General features: G+C 38.5%; 1 protein-coding gene across 2 annotated transcripts in view; it reads left to right on the forward strand.

The window, feature by feature from the left end:
* The window catches only part of ZSWIM6 (zinc finger SWIM-type containing 6), a 111,519-nt gene that overhangs the window by 57,830 nt on the left and 31,939 nt on the right, over positions 1-21,750 (forward strand). For both annotated transcript variants that reach the window (XM_042804764.1, XM_042804765.1), the window contains exons 2-4: positions 3,479-3,835; positions 14,209-14,357; positions 14,876-15,026. In XM_042804764.1, coding sequence (XP_042660698.1) covers positions 3,479-3,835; positions 14,209-14,357; positions 14,876-15,026 — 657 coding nt within the window. The remainder of the gene's footprint in view (positions 1-3,478; positions 3,836-14,208; positions 14,358-14,875; positions 15,027-21,750) is intronic.

Raw genomic sequence — 21,750 nt, forward strand, 5'->3', positions numbered from 1 at the left:
TCTTAATGCTTTCCTCCTGATGGCAGTTTGGCACAGTCCCTTTCCAAAAGTACTGCAGCTGAAAACGCTATTTTTTGGCTGCTAAATAATTTTGTGGTGTGTTTGAGGTGAGTATTCAACAGAAGCAAAATCACTTTGTAAAAGAGCTTCATCTGATACATTGTCTTAATGCTCCAACTGCTTTTCTAAACGCATTTTTGCAGCATGCAAAGCCTCTGCGCATTGAAAATGTCAGCAGAGCTTGAATTACTGGTCACGTGCTGGTTTGAAAACAGTAAAACATTTCAAACTGCCGCAGCTGAAGGGAAAAGGTGAAACAAGCCTGCTTCTATAAATAGTTTCTGTAGTGAACACATGCTTTTCTGCCTCCAACTCTTTTGTTGTCTTTAGATAATAAAGAATGAGCTTTTTAGTTTAAAAGTGAAACATTAGTGTTCTTGGGGGTTTTGGAATGGATAAATATTTCCAGCAAAAGTTTGTAAATTTGAATAAAAGAGGAATTTTCCCTTTTGAAGGGAAATACCTATTTGGAGTGAGGGCTTGCAGCTTATAGCTGAAGAGACTTTTTTTCTGCTCCTTTGGATCTCTTTGTGAAATGTCATTATCTTTGAGTCCCTGTGCAGGTGATTCCTTTTGATTTCTTCCTGGAGCACATAACATCTCTCTTCTCAGCAGGCTACAAATTACTGCCAGTGAAAGCTTTCAAGCAAAGCACAGTGTGTCTGTTTTTTACCTGCTACTAACTTTTCATACTTTATTTGGAGAATATTAGAGGGTTAGGTTAAAAAAGATTAAGTCTATGTCTGCAGGAGGGGGGTAGCCCTCACTGTTGAGCACTCTGCAGTGCTGTGGGTAGTGGAGAAGGTGTCATTTGATGTCTGGTAGATTAAATTGTAACAGCCCTACCAGGGCTTCTGAGCTGAAATTTCCTGAATTGTTTTCTCTGGTGCATGGAAACCTTTTTAAAGGTCATATTTACTAACAACAATTCCTTTCTTTAAAAACATAAACAGAAGAAGAGGAGGAAAATAATGTTTCATAATTACCAGGCATAGTACCTCATTGCAGCATAGTTAATGCAGAGCTTCTACATTTTAGCCTGAAAAGGCAGCTGATGTTTTTGTTTAAGCCTCCTGTAATTTAAGAGGGGTATGTTAGGTAACATGGCTGTATTAGTGCTGTCATTGTTTAGACCAGGATCTGTGTTTATAATTCTTGCTGCTTGTAACGTGAATTCTCAGAAAATCTCAGTGGAGAGGGAGGGGAAGCTGTGAGCTGCATTTGTGTCTGAACAGTACAGGGACTTAGAGGCATGTCTGCTGTAAATTCTAAACATTTCTGGAGACATTCATCTTTCCTAGAAAACTTTAAACTTTTTTGAATGCTTGAATTATATATTGCCAAATTGAAAGTGTTAATATTGTCAGAATAGCTGGTTGGGTATTTGTGTTTCTTTATTGGTTTAATAGAAAATCTTTCATTAAGCCTTTTTCTATTGGAATTAATAGCAGTTCAAATACTCACTGAGAGTAGGAAGGAGTGGGATCAGGCCCTTTCAGTGTTACAGGTGTTAGGCTTTTCCTCAGTTTAATAGATGGGACAGTTTTATGTATGCTTCATATGAAAATGATACTAAAAAGAAAAATCTTCCATGCAGTTTCTCTGGGACCACCAATCCAGCTTTCACTTACTGGGAATTTACCTGAAATAGGTAGAGCTGGCTAAGTTTTAACAAAGCCTCTCTTCTTAAGAGAATATGCTTACAGGAGTGTGTGTGACTGCTTAAAACCCAAATGGAAAGGCAGAGGGAGGAGCGCATGATGTGATGGGCAGTTTCACTTGCCTTCTCTGTACAAGCGTTGTGTGGAGACAAGAGCACGAATACTGCCTGTGCCTGGGATTCTTTGTCCACCCTCACCCCACCCCCTTTCTCTGTTCACTTCACAGCTTACTGCGTCTTCAGCCTTGACTTTTAACTACTTTAACTGGTAAACTTCCTCTTGCAAAGTCGAGGTGACTGTGCACATGACCTTCAAGGTAGAGTATCAGAGCACTGGAGTTGAATGTAATCCAAACAGTGATGCTGACTGCACAACCTGCTCTGAAATCTACAGTGTAAATGAATGGAAAAAATGAAAGATTTTCCTCTCTTTCCTGTAACTCAAAGAGGTTTTTTAAAACAATTAGAGATACAACATTTTGGACGAGAGCTCTGTGTATGTATACATTTTTTTTTTTTCCCCCCCACCTAATTTTCATGTGATACTGCTTCCTAAAATCCACTTTTCTGGTATTTCAAGAGTAATAAATCAGTTTTGAACTTTGAGGGAGTGCGAGTTTATATTATTTCCATTATAAATAGATATAACACCTTACCTGGTGTCCATCCCAGATTTTATATATATTGTCTGCTTAAGTTTAATACTAGTATGGCACATGAAATTTGGTTGTATTGTGTTGTATCTATGCCTCTGGCTTAATGCTTGAGCCAAAATTAATAACATGCTTCTGTAAAATCCAAACGAAACCCCTAAATTCAGCTGTTCCGTGGTAAAATATTGAGAGCCAAAACCGGGCCTTCATGTTGAGCAAATGGAGGTGGGTTTAGATCTTCTCTTCAGAGCTTGAGACTTTGATTCAACAGGGTGCTCTGTCAACTAGTGACATCTTTGCTGGAACAGACATCTTTTATGTGATATGGCATACATTCTTACAAAAGAAGAAAATCTGGCTCTTTTGCCTTTTGCTTTACTGTGCTGAATGGAAAATAGGACTATAATGCAGACTTCTGAAACAATACCTGCCTGTCTCATTCTGTGTTATAAATCTGGTATTGTGCATATTGGTCACAGCAGCAGTTTCCATCCCCAGAGAGCTACACAAACATAAACATTCTACTGGATTGCTTGGGGCAAGGTGAGCTTCAGCATGAGCTCAGTGGTGGGAGAGGTGAAAGCAAAGAGTTTAAATGACTTGTGAGTCAGTGGCAGAGTTGAGTCTAGGACCTGGGTTCATGCCACTAGAGTGCACTACTTCCCTCTTACTTATTGAGAGATGGTTAAATTTGCTGGTAGGTGCTGCAGGCTCCTTGGTGTTTGGAAAATTGCTGCCAACTTGCTGAGGTACTGGGAGTTTCACATTGGTCTTAACTGGATGCAGCTCTGATTCTGCAGCTATCATTTACCAAGTAAATGTTTTTCTTACGATCAAATTTTTATGAATATTGTCATGGAATAGCAAAGAGGGCTTGTGAATTAACTTTTTACTCTCCTTTTGATTTTATTGGAGATTAAAAGCATATGTACACAAGAAAAGGGTTAATGATATTTGTAATCAAAGCAAGCTATTTAAGGTATATAATTCCTCAGAAATAGAAGATGACTTCTACTTTATTAACAAAAGGTTATTGATAATGATTTACTTCCATTATTAAGTTGTTTTTTTGTTTTTGTTTTTTTTTTTTTTTTCCCCCGCACAGGTTTCCACTTGAGTGGCACAGTGACAGAGCCTGCAATGCAATCGGAGCCAGAAACTGTTTGCAATGTAGCTATCAGCTTTGATCGTTGCAAGATTACCTCAGTGACCTGTAGCTGTGGAAACAAGGACATATTTTACTGTGCCCATGTTGTGGCACTCTCTTTATACCGGATCCGCAAGCCAGATCAGGTCAAACTGCATCTTCCCATTTCAGAGACACTCTTTCAAATGAACAGAGACCAACTACAAAAATTTGTACAGTATTTGATCACAGTGCACCACACAGAAGTTTTGCCAACTGCTCAAAAATTAGCAGATGAAATTCTTTCTCAGAACTCAGAAATCAATCAAGTCCATGGTGAGTTTGATACTTGTCTTCCTTTTGCTTCTTTCCCTTTTCGATTTTGAGCTTTTTTTTTTTGTGGCATTTAGAAGTATGACCTGCAGATGCCCTTTCCAGCCTGAATTATTCTGTGATTCTGTGGTGTTTACTAAAGAGGATTCTGTTACTGAACCTTTGCTTTAAGATGTTTAGAAAGCAAAGCTTTCTGGAAAACAGAGAATTATACATAAGCAATGATCTTGATGCTAATCTAGCATTGTTAATATGTGGCCTGATCTGCTTCACACTTATACTTTCCAGCTATGAAAAACTGAGTGGTGGTGTTTTTTGTATAGCCACATTGTTTAAAGGAACTATCTTGTCAACCTGCTAATGGCATCTTTTTGTTACTTTGTTTTTTTGAACTAATCTTAGGACATTTTGATTGTGTCATTTTGTTTTAATGACAAAGCATAGAAGTAAGTGTTACTATGTTTCTTCATTCATTAAAATTATTTTTATTATTCTTTGGGGTTTGGTTTCTGTATGAAGTCAGGAGAAATATAGAACCTGTATTTCAATTTCATTTTTCCTGTTAGTGCTGCAGCAGCCTACAACATCATCAAAGGTCTCGATCTCTCCTGCTCTTTTTGCTGCAAATAGTTTTCATGGCTCTATTTTTTGTACTGAACATCCTGTGTTTGTTAGAGGGTGCAGGCTGTGACTTGAGGCTTCTGAGGTGGCTCTTCTATGGACTCTGATGAACTGAAAGAGGCTAATTGTAGGTTTGAGGTGGCTCAACTAGTATTAGAATCCTGTGTTCCTGTAAGGCCACCTGATAGAAAAGTCCTTTTTCCCCTTTAAGCTGCCCTTATGCTTACAGCTGTGCTCACTTTAGAGAAGGTACCCAAATATCTAAAAAAATCTTTTTTGTTTGCTCAGTGACAGGAACAGTTCTTGTGTGTTAAACTTTTAAGAGGGGTGACCACTATTGCAAGGAATTTGCAATATGAACACAAACTAGAATCTTAATATTAGAGAAAGAAAACCACATGTGTGTTAGAGTGTAGACAGAACAAAAGAACAGTCTTTCCAATAACAGGACTCATGTGCAGCCTAGTCCTTCTCCTTACAGTCCAGTGACCCTGGCAGGCCCAGACAGGCCATGCTTCAAGGTGAATTTCAGGAGCAGTGCACTTACATGGCTTTTGGGGATGTGGCTGGAGGCAAGGCGATTGCTGTAGTTGTTATAAAACGTAATGAGAAGGCGATGGGCAGAAGTGCCTGGTGACAGTGAAAAGAGAGCTTAAGCAGATGCAGGACATTAAGCAATAGAGGAAGATGCTCAGATGTTGTAAGCTGAAGGCTTGTATCACATGAGTTGGAAATAGCCTGAACATAAGGAATTAAGGGGAAGGAAGGATTATGGTGAGTATGAGTGGCATAGAAGATTCAAACAGTCAAGGGTAATTAGAAAAGAGGAAGACAGGGGTGGGAAAGGAGGATGGATAATGGCTATATATGGCTGTATTAGCTATACTATGGCTAATGTAAGAGAAATGACAAGCTGTTGCAGTGTGCTTAAACTTGATCAACATTAAGTCTGTAATTATACTAATCACAGACATGTTGATCTTTGTCAGCTATTTTCTTATTGTCAAAATATCTCATTACTCATTAGTATTTAAAGACGGATATTTGGTGTTTTATATCACACCCCAAATAGTAAAGAATAGGAAACAAAAAACTAAGTTGATGATAAATTATGAAATTTCACAATGGATTTGAGTAGAGTAGTTTAAAAATGACCACAGAACTAAAATGTTTCTTACACTTGTTGCTCTTTTCCTGGTGGTAAATGAGATTGCTGTATATCTTTATTGTCTGTCGATATTTCTTAATAAAATACGAAAAACTGAAGTAGAAAGTCCAGGCAGCATAAGAAAATAAACTGCTGTTACCAAAGAAAGATGAGTTACAAAAGAAGATCTGTAGTCTCCTGCTTTTTCTCTCAGAATCCCATAAAACCATGGTCTTTTTTTTTTTTTTTTTTTTGTCTTTGTATGTTTACAATATTAAAAAAATTACAAGATTCTTTTATGGAAAAAGTAAGTTCCTCTGATTATATAGCAAGTAAGCTTTCTTCTCGGATTCACTTTGTAATTCTGTTATTTTGATCTTAAATCAAATTCCTTACATTAAAAATAATAAAGTTAACCCAAAGAAATGTATCTCTGTTTCTAATAGCATAGGCTGGTGAACATAAGATCACCATTCGCTCTGTCATATCTCTTGTGCTGCAGATGTTCAGTTTGTAATACAGAACTTTTAGACCTGTCTTGCTTTGAACAGTTTAAACTAACTAAACCAGTGTTTGAAGAGGAATTATGTTTAACACTGCTTGAAGGCACAGGTAAGTAAGAGGAAAAACTGAAAAAACTCCTTATCTTATAGAAGTAAGAGGAGACCTGGCACAAAACCACCAGGAACAACTTTGATCAAAGGAGGGTCCTGAATCAGGAGTTGAATGAGGAAGTTGTTTTCAGTGTTACATAGAGGTGGATTAATTTCAGGGTTGTTTATATAAAAACTTAATTCTTAAATGCTTTTTTCTCTCATGGTGCCTATAGTTAAGTTTTCATATATTTCCAGTGATAGGCAAAAGAAATGAACTCTTGACTACTATTTATTTATACATAAGAATGATGGGGGACTTTGAATAGCTCAGATCACAGTGGTCTTGTTGACTTGCCTATGAGCTGGCTAAGGAGATGGAACAGCTCTGCAGTATTTTCCTTTCACAAAAGGTGAATTGCATAATTGTTCATTTGCTCAAAATTCCATCATTCACCTTCCTTGTGAAGGAGATTACTGGGGGAACTAGTAAAGTCACTATGCTGTTGACATAGGTTTTGAAATGACAAATTTCAAAATTTGAGTTCCTTGGTGGATATAAATGATGCAGTATCCTTTCTTGCTTCATGACTGTGCTTCAGTGAGGATAAAATAAGGAGATGCTGTCTTCAGGAGAGCAGAGTGATTTATTCGGAATTCTCTTCTGTATTTGCTGTGCTAATTTCCACTTGGTGGTGATTGCATTACAAGAGGGTTTTGTGTGTTTTTAGAGCACAAAACCACCTCTTTTATGTTTGAGAAGATTTGTCATGTTCTGATTTTCTCATGTGACACTGCTACAGCTGTACGTGTTTCTGATGATTTCAAAACTGGAGATCTGTGGTGTCTAATATTTACTGAAGATGACTGTTGGTATTCATACTGATACCCTGATCTCTGTGCTGCATGACTGCTGGCTTCACATTGGGTTTCTGTTCAGGGATGCTGACTCAGGAAGCTGTATGTAGATTTGGATCCTGCTTAGCTGAGGCTTTTTTCCTCCCTGTTAATTTTTGTACCACTGTAACAAAAGAAGCTAGCAGGTATGTAAGGCTGGGAAGAGAACAGTCAGGGTGATGGATAAGAGGGGTTTGTCATCTTGGATCTGTCTTTTCTTAGGTACGAAACTTTCACTTAAATTGGTTCGATGGTCAAACTATGTTCCTGAGTATTTGACTGGAAATAGGAAAGTAACTGCAAGATGGGCAGGGGGGGAAGGGGAAAGAAGGTCTGTTTGCATATTAATCGCATATTAGCACTGATTTGTTATTATGTGCACAGCGGAAAAGGGTCTGCCTTTTACTGGTATAAGGACAGTCTAGCAAACCGATTCCATTTTTACCTTATAAGCTGTACTGTTCCTTTCCTGAGGGTTCAGTGCTCCTGTTGCAATGTCTGCTCTTAGAACTACAAGGATTTCTCCAGACTTTCTCCCTTTTTCTGATTATCTGACTCGTATTGTGAGTCACTCGCCATGCAGATGGACCACATGCAGATGAACTCAAATTTAAGAGGGATGACCTGCGAGAAAGCATTTTAAGTACATTTGTCTTCTGAGAAGCAGAGGTACCAAGGTAGTAGTTTCTGTATTTGTCCAGGCAGATCTAGGTACATCTTCAGCAAACATTAATCTGTAATGCATATTATGAGTGCTGGTGGAGTCATTCAAGAAAGAAATATCTATCAAGAAAGTTGCTTTGAAAGAAGACTTCAGAGTATCTTGTGCTGTTTCTATATATTGTGAGTTCCAAAGGACAATCTAGAGATATAGATGAATATGTGTTAATATGAACTTAGTGTATTTGACTCAAATGATGAGGATTTTAGTGGAAAACTGTAGGGTACAGTAGGGCTGTGTTGTGGTTTGAGCCTGGTCAGCAGCCAACCACCACACAGCCACTCTTTCTCCCTTCCCTTCCTGCAATAAGAAGGGACAGAGAGCCAGGCTTGGGGTACGAGATAGGACTGGGGTGGGGAAAAATCACCCTTTATGGGCACGAGCAAAAGGCAGACTCGTTAGGGGAAGAAAAAAAAGAACATACATTTATTACAGACACTAACAACACATAACAGAGTAGGACAGTGAGAAGCACTGCCACATCTTGAGAACACCTTCCCCCCACCCCTCCCTTCTTCCCGGGCTCAGTTCTGCTCCCAATATCTGCCTCTTCCCCCAGTGGTGCAGGGGCAGGGAATGGGGGGGTGCAGTCAGTGCTGCGGCTTCTTCCATCTTCAGTGGGGAGAGCTTCTGGAACTTGTTCCCCCTGCTCCATCGTGGTCCCCCTCTCACAGGAGACAGTCCTCCACAAACTTTCTCCAACATGAGTTCCTTCCACAGGACCCACAGCGTTCCCCACACTGCTCTGTCATGGGTCACTAACTTCCTCCAACTGGATTCCCTCCCATGGCTGCAGCCCTTCCCGAGCTGCTCCGGCGTGGGACTCCCCCGCATGCTGCAATCCTCCCAGTGCTGAATTACAGCAGCGGGGCTGCCTTTTCCCACGAGACCCCGGCCTTCTTTGGGCACAGAACTTTGATCAGCCATGCAGAAGCCACAGGCCATTAATCAATGTCTGCTCCACCGTAGATCTTCATGGGTGTCGGGGGGGTCGCCCTGCCGTCTCCCCACAGGATACAGGGGGGTCTCTGCTCCGGCACACCTCCCCCCTCCTTTCTTCCTCCATTCCTCCACTGACCTTGGTGTTCACGCAGCTGTAGCAACTTGTCCTCACAAGTCCAACTGCCCGTCACCACGTCCCTTCTTAAATACGTTATCGCAGAGGTGCAGCTGATTGGCTCAATTTTCCAAACAGAAGTGGAGCTGGCTTGGAGCTGGGGGAGCTTCAAGAAGCTTCTCACAGGGGGCCGCCCCGATAGCCCCCTCCCCTGCCACCAAAAAGCCCCACCACTCACTCAAACCCAGGACAGACTGAAAAACAGAATACAAAGTATTGCCAATCTACTAGGAAAGGGAATATTTCATGGTAAAGATGATACATTATTAAAAAAAATATGGAATCTTTCATATGGTCCTGCTTGAACTGGCAAAACTGATTAAGAGACTAGTTGCCAAAGTAGTATGTGGGAAGTGGCAGGTGAGTTTCCTTTCAAAAGGGATGAAAGTGAAGTGCTCCAGTGCTTAGTATGAGAATTGTTTAATAAGCCAGATTTGGCTAGTCTTGTTATTACTTCCTTCCCAAAACTAGAGAAGTTTCAGAAACCCAAGTAAAAGTAAATAAGTAGTATGATATAAAATGAAAGATGGATAGCTGTAAAGTAACATAAATAATTTATGAAATTTACATTTTTATTAAAGGTTTTTTCAGATACGTTAAGCAGTAAAGCTTATGTAGAAAGGAGTGAGATTTTGTTTTGATACATAGAAAGCAAAAATAAATTAAAACAATGCATGCTAGTCTGTACTGATAAAGGAGTTCTTTATCATACAAGTAGACTTTGAAACTTATTGCTATATAAAGTTTCTGAGGCCTGGATTTTAGCAGGAGATGTTATTGTCAGCAGATAAGCTTATGCATTTAGTTGTATGTGCAGGTGGAAGCGAAATAATTCTTTGGAAGTTAAAAACTTGTTGGGAGTTCATTAACTTTCCTTAGCAACTCAGCGTAGCCTGTCCTGTCTTTGTTTTCTGCAGTTAGCACTGGCTGCTTCACAGCAGTTGCTGTTTTTCTTTGCTTTGTGCTGCTAAACAGGTGTTATATTCTACTCAAGAGTTCTGAAATTAAGTACAAGATGAAGTGACTTATGTCTAAACTTCGAATCATTTGGGAAATCAAAAGCATAATAATATTTGAGTCATTAATTTTATGATCTTTGGGTTTATGTAATTACTGTTTAGAATAATTGTGAGCACACTGAGTTCATAAAATCAATTACTATTCTGTTGTGAGTCAGTGTACAATAGTACTGATTTCTAGCTGAGACCATTCAATCTTTGCATAGTACTCAGTAAGTCATGTTTTATATTTGTAATCATTTTTCCATATCATCTTCTCCTTAATATTGCCATGGGATGACATTTAATAAAATTTAACTGATCTACAGTTCATTTGTATACTTAAATAAGATTTTTATAAAACAAACTTCAAAAAAGTTTCAGTATGGCTATGAGTGAGTAATTTGGCATGGTTTCACGTGAAGATTAAAACAATTCTTGAGATACTTAAGAAATGAGGATCAGGGAAGCAGTTTACCTTAACAACTACTTTCTGTTGTTTTAACCGAATTTCACTGTTGATCTGTACCTGAGTAGTTTGCAATATAGGCAATTCTTAGCCTATTTTACCCAATGTTCTTTGCGTTGTTTCTACTTTTCAGGGTTAAATTCTGTATATACAATGCCAGTTCTTGAATGCGATTGCTCATTTTGAAAGCAGTTGATCTTAAAATTGCTATGTAAATGATCAAAGTGTTTATTTTTTTAAATACTTATGCTTCTTAGAACTTGGGAGTTGATTATATTTAAAAGGTAGCCTCTGTGACCGTAGATATAAAAGACTGCTATGCTATTCTCAGATTTTATTGAGATATTCAGTGTTACAAACAGTTGTGCAGAATATTCCTGCTTTGACTGCAATTTAGTAATTTTAGTAAAAGGGCATGATTAAGTACGTATGGCTATGTCTGTACACTGAGTATAAATACTTCATTGTACTAAACTGTTAAGTACATGACGTAAAACGTATTTCAAAGACCAGTCACAACAGAAGTTAAAGCCAGCGATTGGAGGGAGAAAGATTCATATGTTAGTGTTTATAAACACAGTTTAATTACATGTTTTAATATTCACTATAATTATACAGTGCTTTTCACTTTCATAATTCAAATGTGAATTAATTTATCCTCCTGACAGCCCTCTAAAGAATGTAAGTAATACTTATTCCCAGTTTACAAATGGGGTACAGGATTTGGTCTTGGTACCACTGTGCTGCAGAGGTTAAATTTAGGGCTGCCCATGATCTTCTCCACCGCCAAACCATCCATCTGCTGAAGCCTTGCAGTGCCTATTCAGGGCTGTGTTGCACCCTGAGAACATCCATCACCTTTGGGTTGAACCTTCAGCTCTGCCTGGTGTTGAGTGTGAGCCTTCCTGCTGGCTATTGATAAGGCTTCATCTTGCAGCTCCCCACTGTTGCTTTTTCAGATAGTTCCTTGTCTACTCACCCAGTTCTCTATCTTCAGAAGAAAAGTGGCAGTGTAAAAATCCCATCTGTTGCCCAAGAGTGATCTGTGTTTGAGTGGGAGAGGAATCAATCATCATTCACCTGACTGCAAGAGAACATAGTGATCTTGCAAAGTGCCTGTTTGAGAGACATGGAGATGGTTGTGTCTCGACCCCAAAACAAGAGTGATGTGGGCAGTGGAAGCTGTCTTCCCCAGTGGTGCTGCTAGGAAGCCTGTCTGCTGCCATGGTGGGAGGGTGGTTTGGGCTTGTGCCTGATTGAACATGCCATCTCCATGCCTTGTTGGCATGTCCATGGCTATTGCTGAAGGCTGCCAGCAGTGTTGAAAGATCAGTGAATTACAACTGTAGCTGGTGACAGTTACATGTATGCTGAAATGTCTTTTTACATCCCAGTTAAAAAAGTTGATCATACTGAGTGTAGCCTATATAAGATCTTGTAAGGAAGGATTGGTCTGAGTGAGATGCATCTGTAGTACTGCACTGAACAGCATTGTACTGCTCAGTTCCTTGTCTTGGGGTCTTCAGCTTTTACAGTCTTCTAGCCTACTGGCATGAAAATAACACTGGTGTAAGTATAGTGATGCTGAGCCCTGGGGAATATTTGGGATCATGCTGGGACAAGAGGCCTTGGTGGGAGCAGTGCTGCTGGCCCAGGGCAGCAGGCGCCCACCTTCCTGTGTTGGAACCCTGTTAAAGAATCTGCAGTAGCTTGAATTTCACTTGAGCCTTCTAGCACAAACTGACCGATGAGCTTTTGATAAAATATAGACAGTTATGGAAGGAATTCTTGTTTTTTTTCCCTAAATAGAAAAGCCTAGCTGAGGAATCCTGGGCTATTTTTAATTCACTTTAAAAGTAGCCATACCAAGAGCATTTAAAGATAAATCCCCATTGCAGTGAGGGATAAATATAAGTGTATTTTGTATAATGGTGCTTTTATACAGTTCCTTTTCACAGGTCTTTGTTTTAGACCAATGAAACATTTAAACTATTTGCAAGGTGATACTACAAACCTGGGTCTGTACAACAGCTGCACTGCTTGTTCATGTGTGGCTTGATTTCCCTTTTTATCTCATTCTTTGCAACTGAAGACTTAGCAGTATGTGTTTCGTGTAGCTGACTGAATTGCAAGGCCCTTAAAACTAACATACTAAACATGGAAGCACTGAGAGAAGAGGAGGTTTTTCATTCCTTGATTTTTGTACTGTCTTATACTTGATTCCTGTCTTCTGAGACACTACTGTGGTTCCTGTGGCAGGCAGAAGAGTTTATTCACATCTTCAAAGACAATATTTCTAATTAATCTAAGTTTTTGTGTGTGTGTATACAGCAGTGCAGTGTTCCCACCTGTAGGCTCTGAAGTTGGAGGCAGTTTAGAAAGGTGCCAAGCTGGAAGATTATGTTTTTACACTCTCAACAACTACTAGACAAGACAACCCTCTAACCCTTTAAATCTTCCAGTTGTGTTTTCATTGAATAAAGATTCCAGCATTCCCTGCAACTGCTTAAAAGCTTCACCTACATGGCAGAGCTGCAATTAGGAAATGAAGGCTTGATTTAACAGAAGCAATATTTAATTCCTATACATCTGAAGACTTGTAGCTATTTTTGCTTTTCAAGTTCTCAGAACTTCTTTGAAAATGCAAGTTTTTACTAATCTGACTATAGTTTTCCTGCCCATATCCTTTCTCTTTTTTTGCTACAGAGGTGACATGGACTTGGATTTAAAAGTGATAAATTGTATAATGTAATTAAATTGTAACATCTAGTCAAAACCTAGCAGAGATAGAGATTACACAGTTGTGATAAGCCCAAAAACAAAATGTCAAGTTAACTTGAGTCTTGGGCATGCTCAAAATATACCTTACATCTGGTATGGTGATACACTGCCTTGAGTTGTTGCCCTGAGAGTCTTAAGTAACTGCTTTTCAGCCTTTTCAGTTTGAATATCTTGTAAAAAATATCCATTGGCAGTGAAGTCTTCTTCAGAAAAGTATGGATTGCTAGATGGTACAAGAACTTGTAGTTAATTTTGTCAGCCTTTTGAAGAGGCCACTGGTGGAAAATCATTGATCTCAAATGCAAAAGTTGTTAGAGCAACCTGTGCCCAAACCACTGCCTGATGTAAATCTAGTCACTTCAGTTCACACTAGGCTGATTTGGGTAGAGTTGCTCTGAATTGACTCTGATGATGACATTGCCTATGTAAAAATGTTCCTCTGGAAGCACCATAGTTTTACAAAGCTGTAACTCTTATTTATGATGGTAATGTCTTTAGTGCTTTAAGACTTTGGATTTCTTTGGGGATTTTTTTTACTCTTTGTTTAGCTTTGCAGAGCCATCACAGCTCAGAGGCACGGAGGTGATGATTTTCCTCATGTTCATCAATAGCAGCGCTCACTAGCAGTCACTTAAACCTGAGCAAGATTGCTGAAGGTACAGGAAATACACAGGTGTTTTGGGGAGAGTGGTTTTAACATCACAGTTGTAGAAATGCTATGGCAAAGTCTAACTTTCCTTGTGAAAGCATTCCAGTATAGCTGCTGAGATGGGAGGAAAAAAACTCACCTTGATTTTAATGTTTTGTTATAATATATTTATTTAAATTCCTTTTCATAGGCTGTAATTTCTAAGTGCTTAAGACTATTGAGGAGAAATTTAAGTATTTTAAAGAATGTTTAGATTAAAGTCAAGACATCCAAAACAGGACAAAACACAAATCCAAAAACTTCTGCAGTAGTCCTTTCCAATGGACCCATGAACCTCTTGTCTTTCTATAGAACATAATAATTTATTTTCTTGCTGTTTGCAGGTGCACCTGACCCAACAGCGGGTGCTAGCATAGATGATGAAAACTGCTGGCATTTGGATGAGGAACAGGTCCAAGAACAGGTTAAACTCTTCCTCTCCCAGGGTGGATACCATGGATCAGGAAAGCAGCTCAATCTGCTCTTTGCAAAGGTGTGTTGAGTACTCTAAACCTTCCCTTTTTTCTATCCCCCATTCCCCAAGCTAATCTGTGCTTGTTTGCATCTTGCTCCAAGTCTTCTTCTACTAAAACAAGACAAAGCCTGGGGGACATGATGGCAACTTAATAATGAGCTGTATAGCAATGGACCTCAATTTGATGTGTCTTCAGATTGGTGTAAGGATCTGAAGTAACATTTCAACTGTCTGCAGCTTTGCTGGTCTCTTAATTCCAGCCTCCCACTCATAAAAATTTAATCTTGCAGCAGTTTGTATAATACACTTGTGGATTACTTGTGGAAGAAGTGTTTATGAAGAATTTCAATGGAATAGTGAAACCAAAAATTTAAAATTGGGAAAGCAGACTATTTTTTTCATGTAAAAAATTTCACACCACATATATATAAATTACTTACTTTACAGAAGTGGAATATTTAACACTGCAGCATATTGCCTGTACTGTGATTTCTTTGTTTCTTTTTCAAGTTTGTATTAAAAGACTCATTTTCTAGGTGCGAGAGATGCTAAAGATGAGAGATTCAAATGGAGCTCGCATGTTGACATTGATAACAGAACAGTTCATGGCTGACCCTCGTCTGTCACTTTGGAGACAACAAGGAACTGCAATGACTGACAAGTATAGGCAGCTCTGGGATGAACTGGGTAAATGCACAGACTTCAAAATCATTTAGGTGTTCATATGTATAATGAAGAAACAGTTACATATTTGGGGTGGAGAGAAACTTTTTTGTGGTACTAGGAAAATCAGGCTAGAGTTTTCTGCAGTTTTGCTTGTTCAGTTAAGGTTGGACGAAATGGGATTTCTGATCTACATTGTGAGACAATTGCAGTTGGAGAAGAGGAAGCATGGTATGAAACAAACGTGATTGCAACAGATTGTAAGTACCTGAGGATCTAAAAAAAATAAAGCAAAAAGTGAAAACGTAGCTACACAGCTGATGGTAAGTATATAAGCCACTAGTGCTAAACTGGAAAGGTTAAGGAAAAAATTGGTTCACAACTAGATACAAATAGAAGGCAAAAAGAGAAGATTCATTAAGAGTATAAGATAGCAACAAAGGAAAGTAGAACTCCATTACTGAGCAGGAAGGGAGATCAAATAACAGAGGGATAAAACAATTAACACTGCTTTACAGGAAAGGTCAGTTGTGACCAGGTACAGGGCGTAGTTGTACAATGGAGAGAGAAACACAGGCTGAAATGGGAAAGGAATATTGAAACTGGTAAGGTCTGAGGACACTTGCTCTAAAGTGTCCCAGAAACTCGCTAATACAGTTTTGAATTACTTGCTTCAGAAGTTCTCAAACTATAGGAATTTGTGATAGGGCAGGCAAATTCAAAGTAACTTGAATGTAAATGTCACCAGTATTTTAAAGGTGGGTAGGTGAGTGGAAAGAACATTAAGTGTGCACAAGCATTGCTTTCCTATGTGTAAGGTACTGGTACTGGAACAAACTACTAACCAGTTTGTGTGTAACTATTTAAAAGATAAAAGACAACCCAAATTATTTAAAATACAGTGGTAAATCTAATTTGTTTCTCTAAAAGATAATTCACTGAGTGTATGAGAAAAGGTATATGCACACTAATCCTAGCTGTAGTAAGGTTTTAGATGCTGTCTTGGAGGCTTTCTCAAAGCAAGCTGAAGACACACAGCCTAATTGGAATCACCTTGCTTGGTGGAATGGAATCACAGAACTTGGAGTAGTTATCTGTGCTCTCACTCAATCTGGGAAGACATTTCAAGTCTAGACTTAAAGGAGTCTTAAAAGATGTGTTCTGCTCAGTATTGCTATGCCTGACTATGTGGCATGGAACACAGAAATAAATAAATATTAAATAACAAACAAACAAAAAAACCTGACATATGATGCCCTATGGGACATTATGTAAACACTGCCGAGAAGAGAGCCAAAGACCACAGTGCTCTTGATATATTTTGAAGGTCCAAAATCAAGTTAAATTAAATCCAAGCACAAATAGCATGCTTCATTTAGAAAGGAAGCTTCAAAAGCAAAACTTAAGTTTTCCACTGTTAAAGATGACCATGATTTATTGGATGTTGACTGGTGGGGCTAAGACTGGATATAACCTGTTTAGCATCAATTATGTTCACTCTAAATGAAACATTAGGCAAATAAAGTTCTAGTTAGCTAGTTGAGATTGTAGATTTATGTGGTAGAAAGCCTTAATATTACAGCAGGCAAAACTGTCAGAGTGTAGGCATAACTACTTGTCTTCAAGTGTAATAACCCTTTCAGTATGCCATTTTTACGAATCCTTTGCTTATTGGGGAATAATGTTTTTTGCCAAGCAGGGCACATGCTTAGCTGGACATGTACACAGCCATACTGAAAACTGGAGGGTCTTATGCTTCATTGCTTATGTGGGTTGAGCTCGTAGGTGGTGGGAGAGGCAGAAATGTGTTCTCCGTCTGTTACCTGTAGCAGTCTTACCGCATGCTGCCAATAAACATCACAGGTTTTGTTAAATTTTCTTGGTGGCTCTTCTTGTTTCATCAGTTTCATATTAACATCATTTTCTTGACAGCACCTTCAGAAGGTAGAGGAGGTGGAATCTCTCTGCCTGCAACATCGAATAAGCAATATTTTAGATTAATTGAATTGGTTAGTTCACCCCTGTTTTATCAGAATTATAGGCACCACTCCCAAAAAGCCACAGTGCAACCTCCAGCCGCCCCACTACCTCAGCTGCTGTATTTGCAATCTGAAGCAAACTCTGTTGTTTAGTCCTGAACTGCTCTGCCTCTGCTAACAGTATAAAAATCTATGGTGTACTGTGTTTTCAATTGCAAATACATTTCAATCACTTCAGGTGTGCAATAGGTTAAGGGTAGAACTTGATTCTTCCACCTCCAGCTTGTTTTTATGTTGCTAAACTGTTCATTTCTTCTCCACATCAGTAGGATTCCTTCCTCTGGCACTTAGCAAATTCCCTCAAAATTACAGTTAATTGGATGAATTTTTCCAGCTAGACTCCTACCTTGTGTGAAACTTAGAAGCTGCTGCAATGGCTTTGCTAGGATTTTGCCTTGTTTCACTCAAATTAAACACAACTGTTTTTCCAGGTGAAATGTGTATCTCTCAAAAAAGTGAATGTGCAGAAGTTGACAGACGTTTTAAGGGAAACAAGAGTTTGAATAGCAGGCTGCAGAAAGAAGAGCAGGATGGCCCTGGTAGCATATGATCTGTGCCAGAGAACTCAGACATTGAATTTAAGGGGGGGTGATGTTATCATTATGTTCTAAAATAATGTTGGCTTCCTGTCTTGTCATCTTCTAGGATGTCAGAGAACTAAAATACCAATAAAGGGATTGAGACAGGCCTTTTCATACTTAAATTTTTGTATTATCTGTTCAGAGGAATCTGAGAGTGGCATATATGTATGTCTTCAAAAAAATTGTTTTATCTGTGCTCTCATTTATTTCACAGGTAGCTAGCAATTTAATACTGTAGTTACAGAGAATATTAGGACATAAAGTATGTAAATATAGACTCTGCTTAATAAAGGCTTGCTTGGATGCCCTGGTATTCTCTCTGCCAACTGCTAGGTATATGACCACTTTGTCAGTTCCATCTTGGCACAGGTTTTAAGCATACTTAAATAACTTCACTTTTGCTCTTGACGGGGTCACCTGAGCCTTTCATTACAACTTAACTGATGCTTCCTGACTGGCATTGGGCATTGCAAGCATACTGGAAGGTCACCCTGGGCTCTGATCAGAGTTCCTGCTAAAGTTTATGGTAAATTGTTGACTTCAGTAGAAGTCATATTGGGTTTGAATGTTTTGAGGTGCTGATTTGAAAACAAGACAAAACCAACAAACCCCACCCCCCACCAAAACCCACAAATACTTCACGTCTAAGTATGAACCTGACTATTTTTTAAGAGTCCCGATTCTGTAAGCAATTTATGATTCAAAAGCCTCAAGCTAAAGAGATAACATTACACGTAACTAGCTAGTTTTTTAAAGCCTTTAGATCAGGAGAAATAATATAATTATGCTCATCAGATTCCCCTGTTGTACATCAAAGAATGCATTGAGCTAAATGCTACTTACTGAACTCCAAAGGTATAGTATTGGAAAGATCAAGAGTATAGGTCAAAGCTTATAAGGCTTGCTCGCATACTTCTCATATTAAACGAATTTAGATGCAACTTCAGTGATGGACTGGTGAACACTTCCAACTCGCCACAGTAATTCATGAATGCGCTTTCCAGATTTTAGAGCAGAGTTGGAATTTTTCAGGTTGTTGCTATTTAAATGGTGTCTTGGTAGGTAAATTTCACATGCTGATCTTCAGATGTTTAACTCTTTGTGATGATGGTTGAAGACTTTGCTGTATCAGAATGCTTAATTATCTGATGCCCCTTGGCTTGCCTAATTAAATTGTATTGGTAAAATGGGGGGATGTGGAAATGCACAATGAATACCTGCTGATGCCTGTTGAGCTGAGATCTCTGATTGGAAGCAAAGGTTAGTTAACCTTCTTTGTAGTCTAGAGGGAAAAAATGAACCATGCAGTCTTACTGCAGCAGTAATTCATTAATATTCATCCATGAAAAATTAAGTAAAAGTTGCTTGTTCTCTACAAAAGTGAAAAAATTTCCTTTAAAAAAAGGGAAAATTTGACTTCATGCCCCAGCCCAAGGATCATGATGGCTACGAGACTCTGCTTTGGAATGAAATGTTGAGCATTGCCAGATGCCAGATATCAGGAAGAGGCTGAGTTTTGTCAGCAAATGGGATCTGCAAGTTAATTGGTGTTTTCTGCAGGCTTCTGGCTGTGAAATGAAATTGGAAGGCCTTTAGCCACATGGATAATACAGGACCTGAATGCAAATGTCACATGTCACCATCAGGGCCCACTGTGAAACAATAGTGTTCCCACTCGAACACTGCGCCATTACAGATCATTTAAATATGGGGATTACATTTAAACTAAAAGCCCCATTTGCCTTTTACTGCAATTTAAGTGTCCTCTTAGCAAAAGCTAAGTGACAAATTAAATGAAAAAAGTGCCCACATTTTTAAAGCTGTAATGCAAAACAACCTTTTATTTCTTCTCATGTGCCATGAATGAATCATTATACTTGTCAACCCTAAACCAAGCCATAATTGGAGCAGCTACTGTTATCAAAGTGGGGCTGCTCTTGTGACAGCTTAATAAAGCTGAAACTGTTAAATTAAATCCCAGATGCTTAATCTGATGAAAGCAGTCAAGTAGAAGAATCTAAGACAAGTATCTAATGCTTGGTGGAGTGATGGAGCCCAACAGCTTGTCAACATATAGATTACAGGATCAGATTATTTTTTTTTGTGAACTACCATTTTCAGTATCTTTATATCCTCTTGCTTGCCTTTGTGGTAAAGAAACTTCAAATAATTTGCATGTTTCAAAACAAACATGTCTAGTTGTTTTCCTCCATTTTGATATTCAAGAACTGTTTAAGGGGCAGGAGAGCTGGTTTTCTTAAATCAAGGATTAGTTTCTTGTGAAACAAAAATATGATGGCTGTGTCATGGGGAAGAGGGTTTGTTCAAAGAGCTCTTGCAAGGCAGAGCAGTGGATTAAATTAGTGAATGTGTTCTGGGTTTACATCATGCTGATCCTGGTCTCTGGTCCTCTTATTTTCTGACATTATGGAGAACTTAAAAGCTATTCTGTACTTCCAGTTGGATAGTCTCCACATTTTAATGCATAAACTTCTCCTGTCTACCTCAACCACTTGTTGGTATCTAAAATTTTTAAGTGTAGTAACTTCTCACAATATTGCCTTGAGCCTTATTCATGGGATAAAGCTTAGCTGGGTCACATCCTTAAAATCCTTTCTGTTATGCATATGAAATGGCTTGTTGTCATAAAGGTATTTCCTGAGCAGAATAACATGCCTTTGCTCTTAGCAGTTTTAGTAGTTTTTCAATAACGCTTCGCCTTGTTGTGGGCTGCTTTTTAAATGTTGGAACAGCCTGGTGGTCTACTTTGCGTTCACATTTGCTGATGTTTTGGCCACTTTCTGTATGACAGTGATACATTTTTGTGTTAAAATTTAAAACTAAAATATCCCTTTATAAGGTCATGTCACATAGAGAAATAGTACAATATATTTCATGAAGGATCATGCCTAAATTTTTATTAGTAACACGTTGCGCCTTATCTAAAACTTAATTCTAAATGTTGAGTTTGGGCAGGGAATCATTACAGATTAATTGAGAGATATAATTACCATTTTGCCATGAGCAAGCTAATGATTGAGTGTTAAATAATGCCTTTTTTTTTAATTTGGTAACCACTCTGAATTTTTCTGATGTTTATATTAATCTGTAGAAAATAACAAGGTAGTAGATTCTTTTAACATTAACTAAATGAAGCTATTCTCCATCTATATTTCTATCTCAAGCATTCCTTTCCTTTGCAATTAGGGATGCAAACTTGTATGAATGGGTCATGCCAGCTGTTCTAAACAAATTATCTCTGCTTAGTACTTAAGTGGAGGGAAAAAAAGGACAAAAGCAGCTAGGGTTGTTGCCAGCATGCCCCTAGAGAAATTCCTTCCTGTTGCCAGATTGGATGACTACTTCAGTGCTGCTGTGAAAAAGAATTGCTAAAGTTAAGCATTCATGACTATTTTTGTGCTCTAATACCATTTTTCTGGAGCTGCATACTTCATACAATCCCTTTTTAGGATCAACTGTGCAGTGGAAATACTCAGTTTTCCCTGTATTTTATGGTATTTCAAAAATGGTACATCAAGGCTGTAAGTTTCAAATTTCAGTGCTAAGCTTATACACATATTTTCATGGTTTCTTTGAGTACCCCAGGTTCTAATTACATCATGTTCTGCCTTAAAGCTAAAGAGAGTACCTGTAGAAAATAAAGCCGACTTCAAATTTCTGAATTTAGATTAATCAGTTGCACATAGTACATTTCTGACCTTGAAGAGGAAGTTGTAGGAAGACCTGTGTTTCAAAGGAGGTGGGATACACCATGCTTTGCATCATTGGTCTTTCATCATGGGAGTCCTAGGTAGAGTGATATATTAGACATATTTGTATCTTCAACTGTATCATATCCAGTAGGCTGTCTTTGTTTATTTGATAATACTTCTCTTTTGATTTGTTTAGTCTTATCTACCATGGTGTGGTTGCTATACAGTTATAAAACACATGTGTCTTCAGTTCATGCACTTAAGGTTACATCTGCTCTTTCACAGAATAAGCTGTTAATATATGTCAGTATATTTGAATGATTTGTCCTATTTGAGGTACTAAATTAACAGTACTTCTGAGTTAGCATCACAAGACAGTTTGCTGATCTAAGGCCTGAGTTATGGATGACAACTT

The sequence above is a fragment of the Tyto alba genome, unplaced genomic scaffold, assembly GCF_018691265.1.
Source record: "Tyto alba isolate M040663 unplaced genomic scaffold, T.alba_DEE_v4.0 Super-Scaffold_42, whole genome shotgun sequence".
Classification (NCBI taxonomy): Eukaryota; Metazoa; Chordata; class Aves; order Strigiformes; family Tytonidae; genus Tyto; species Tyto alba.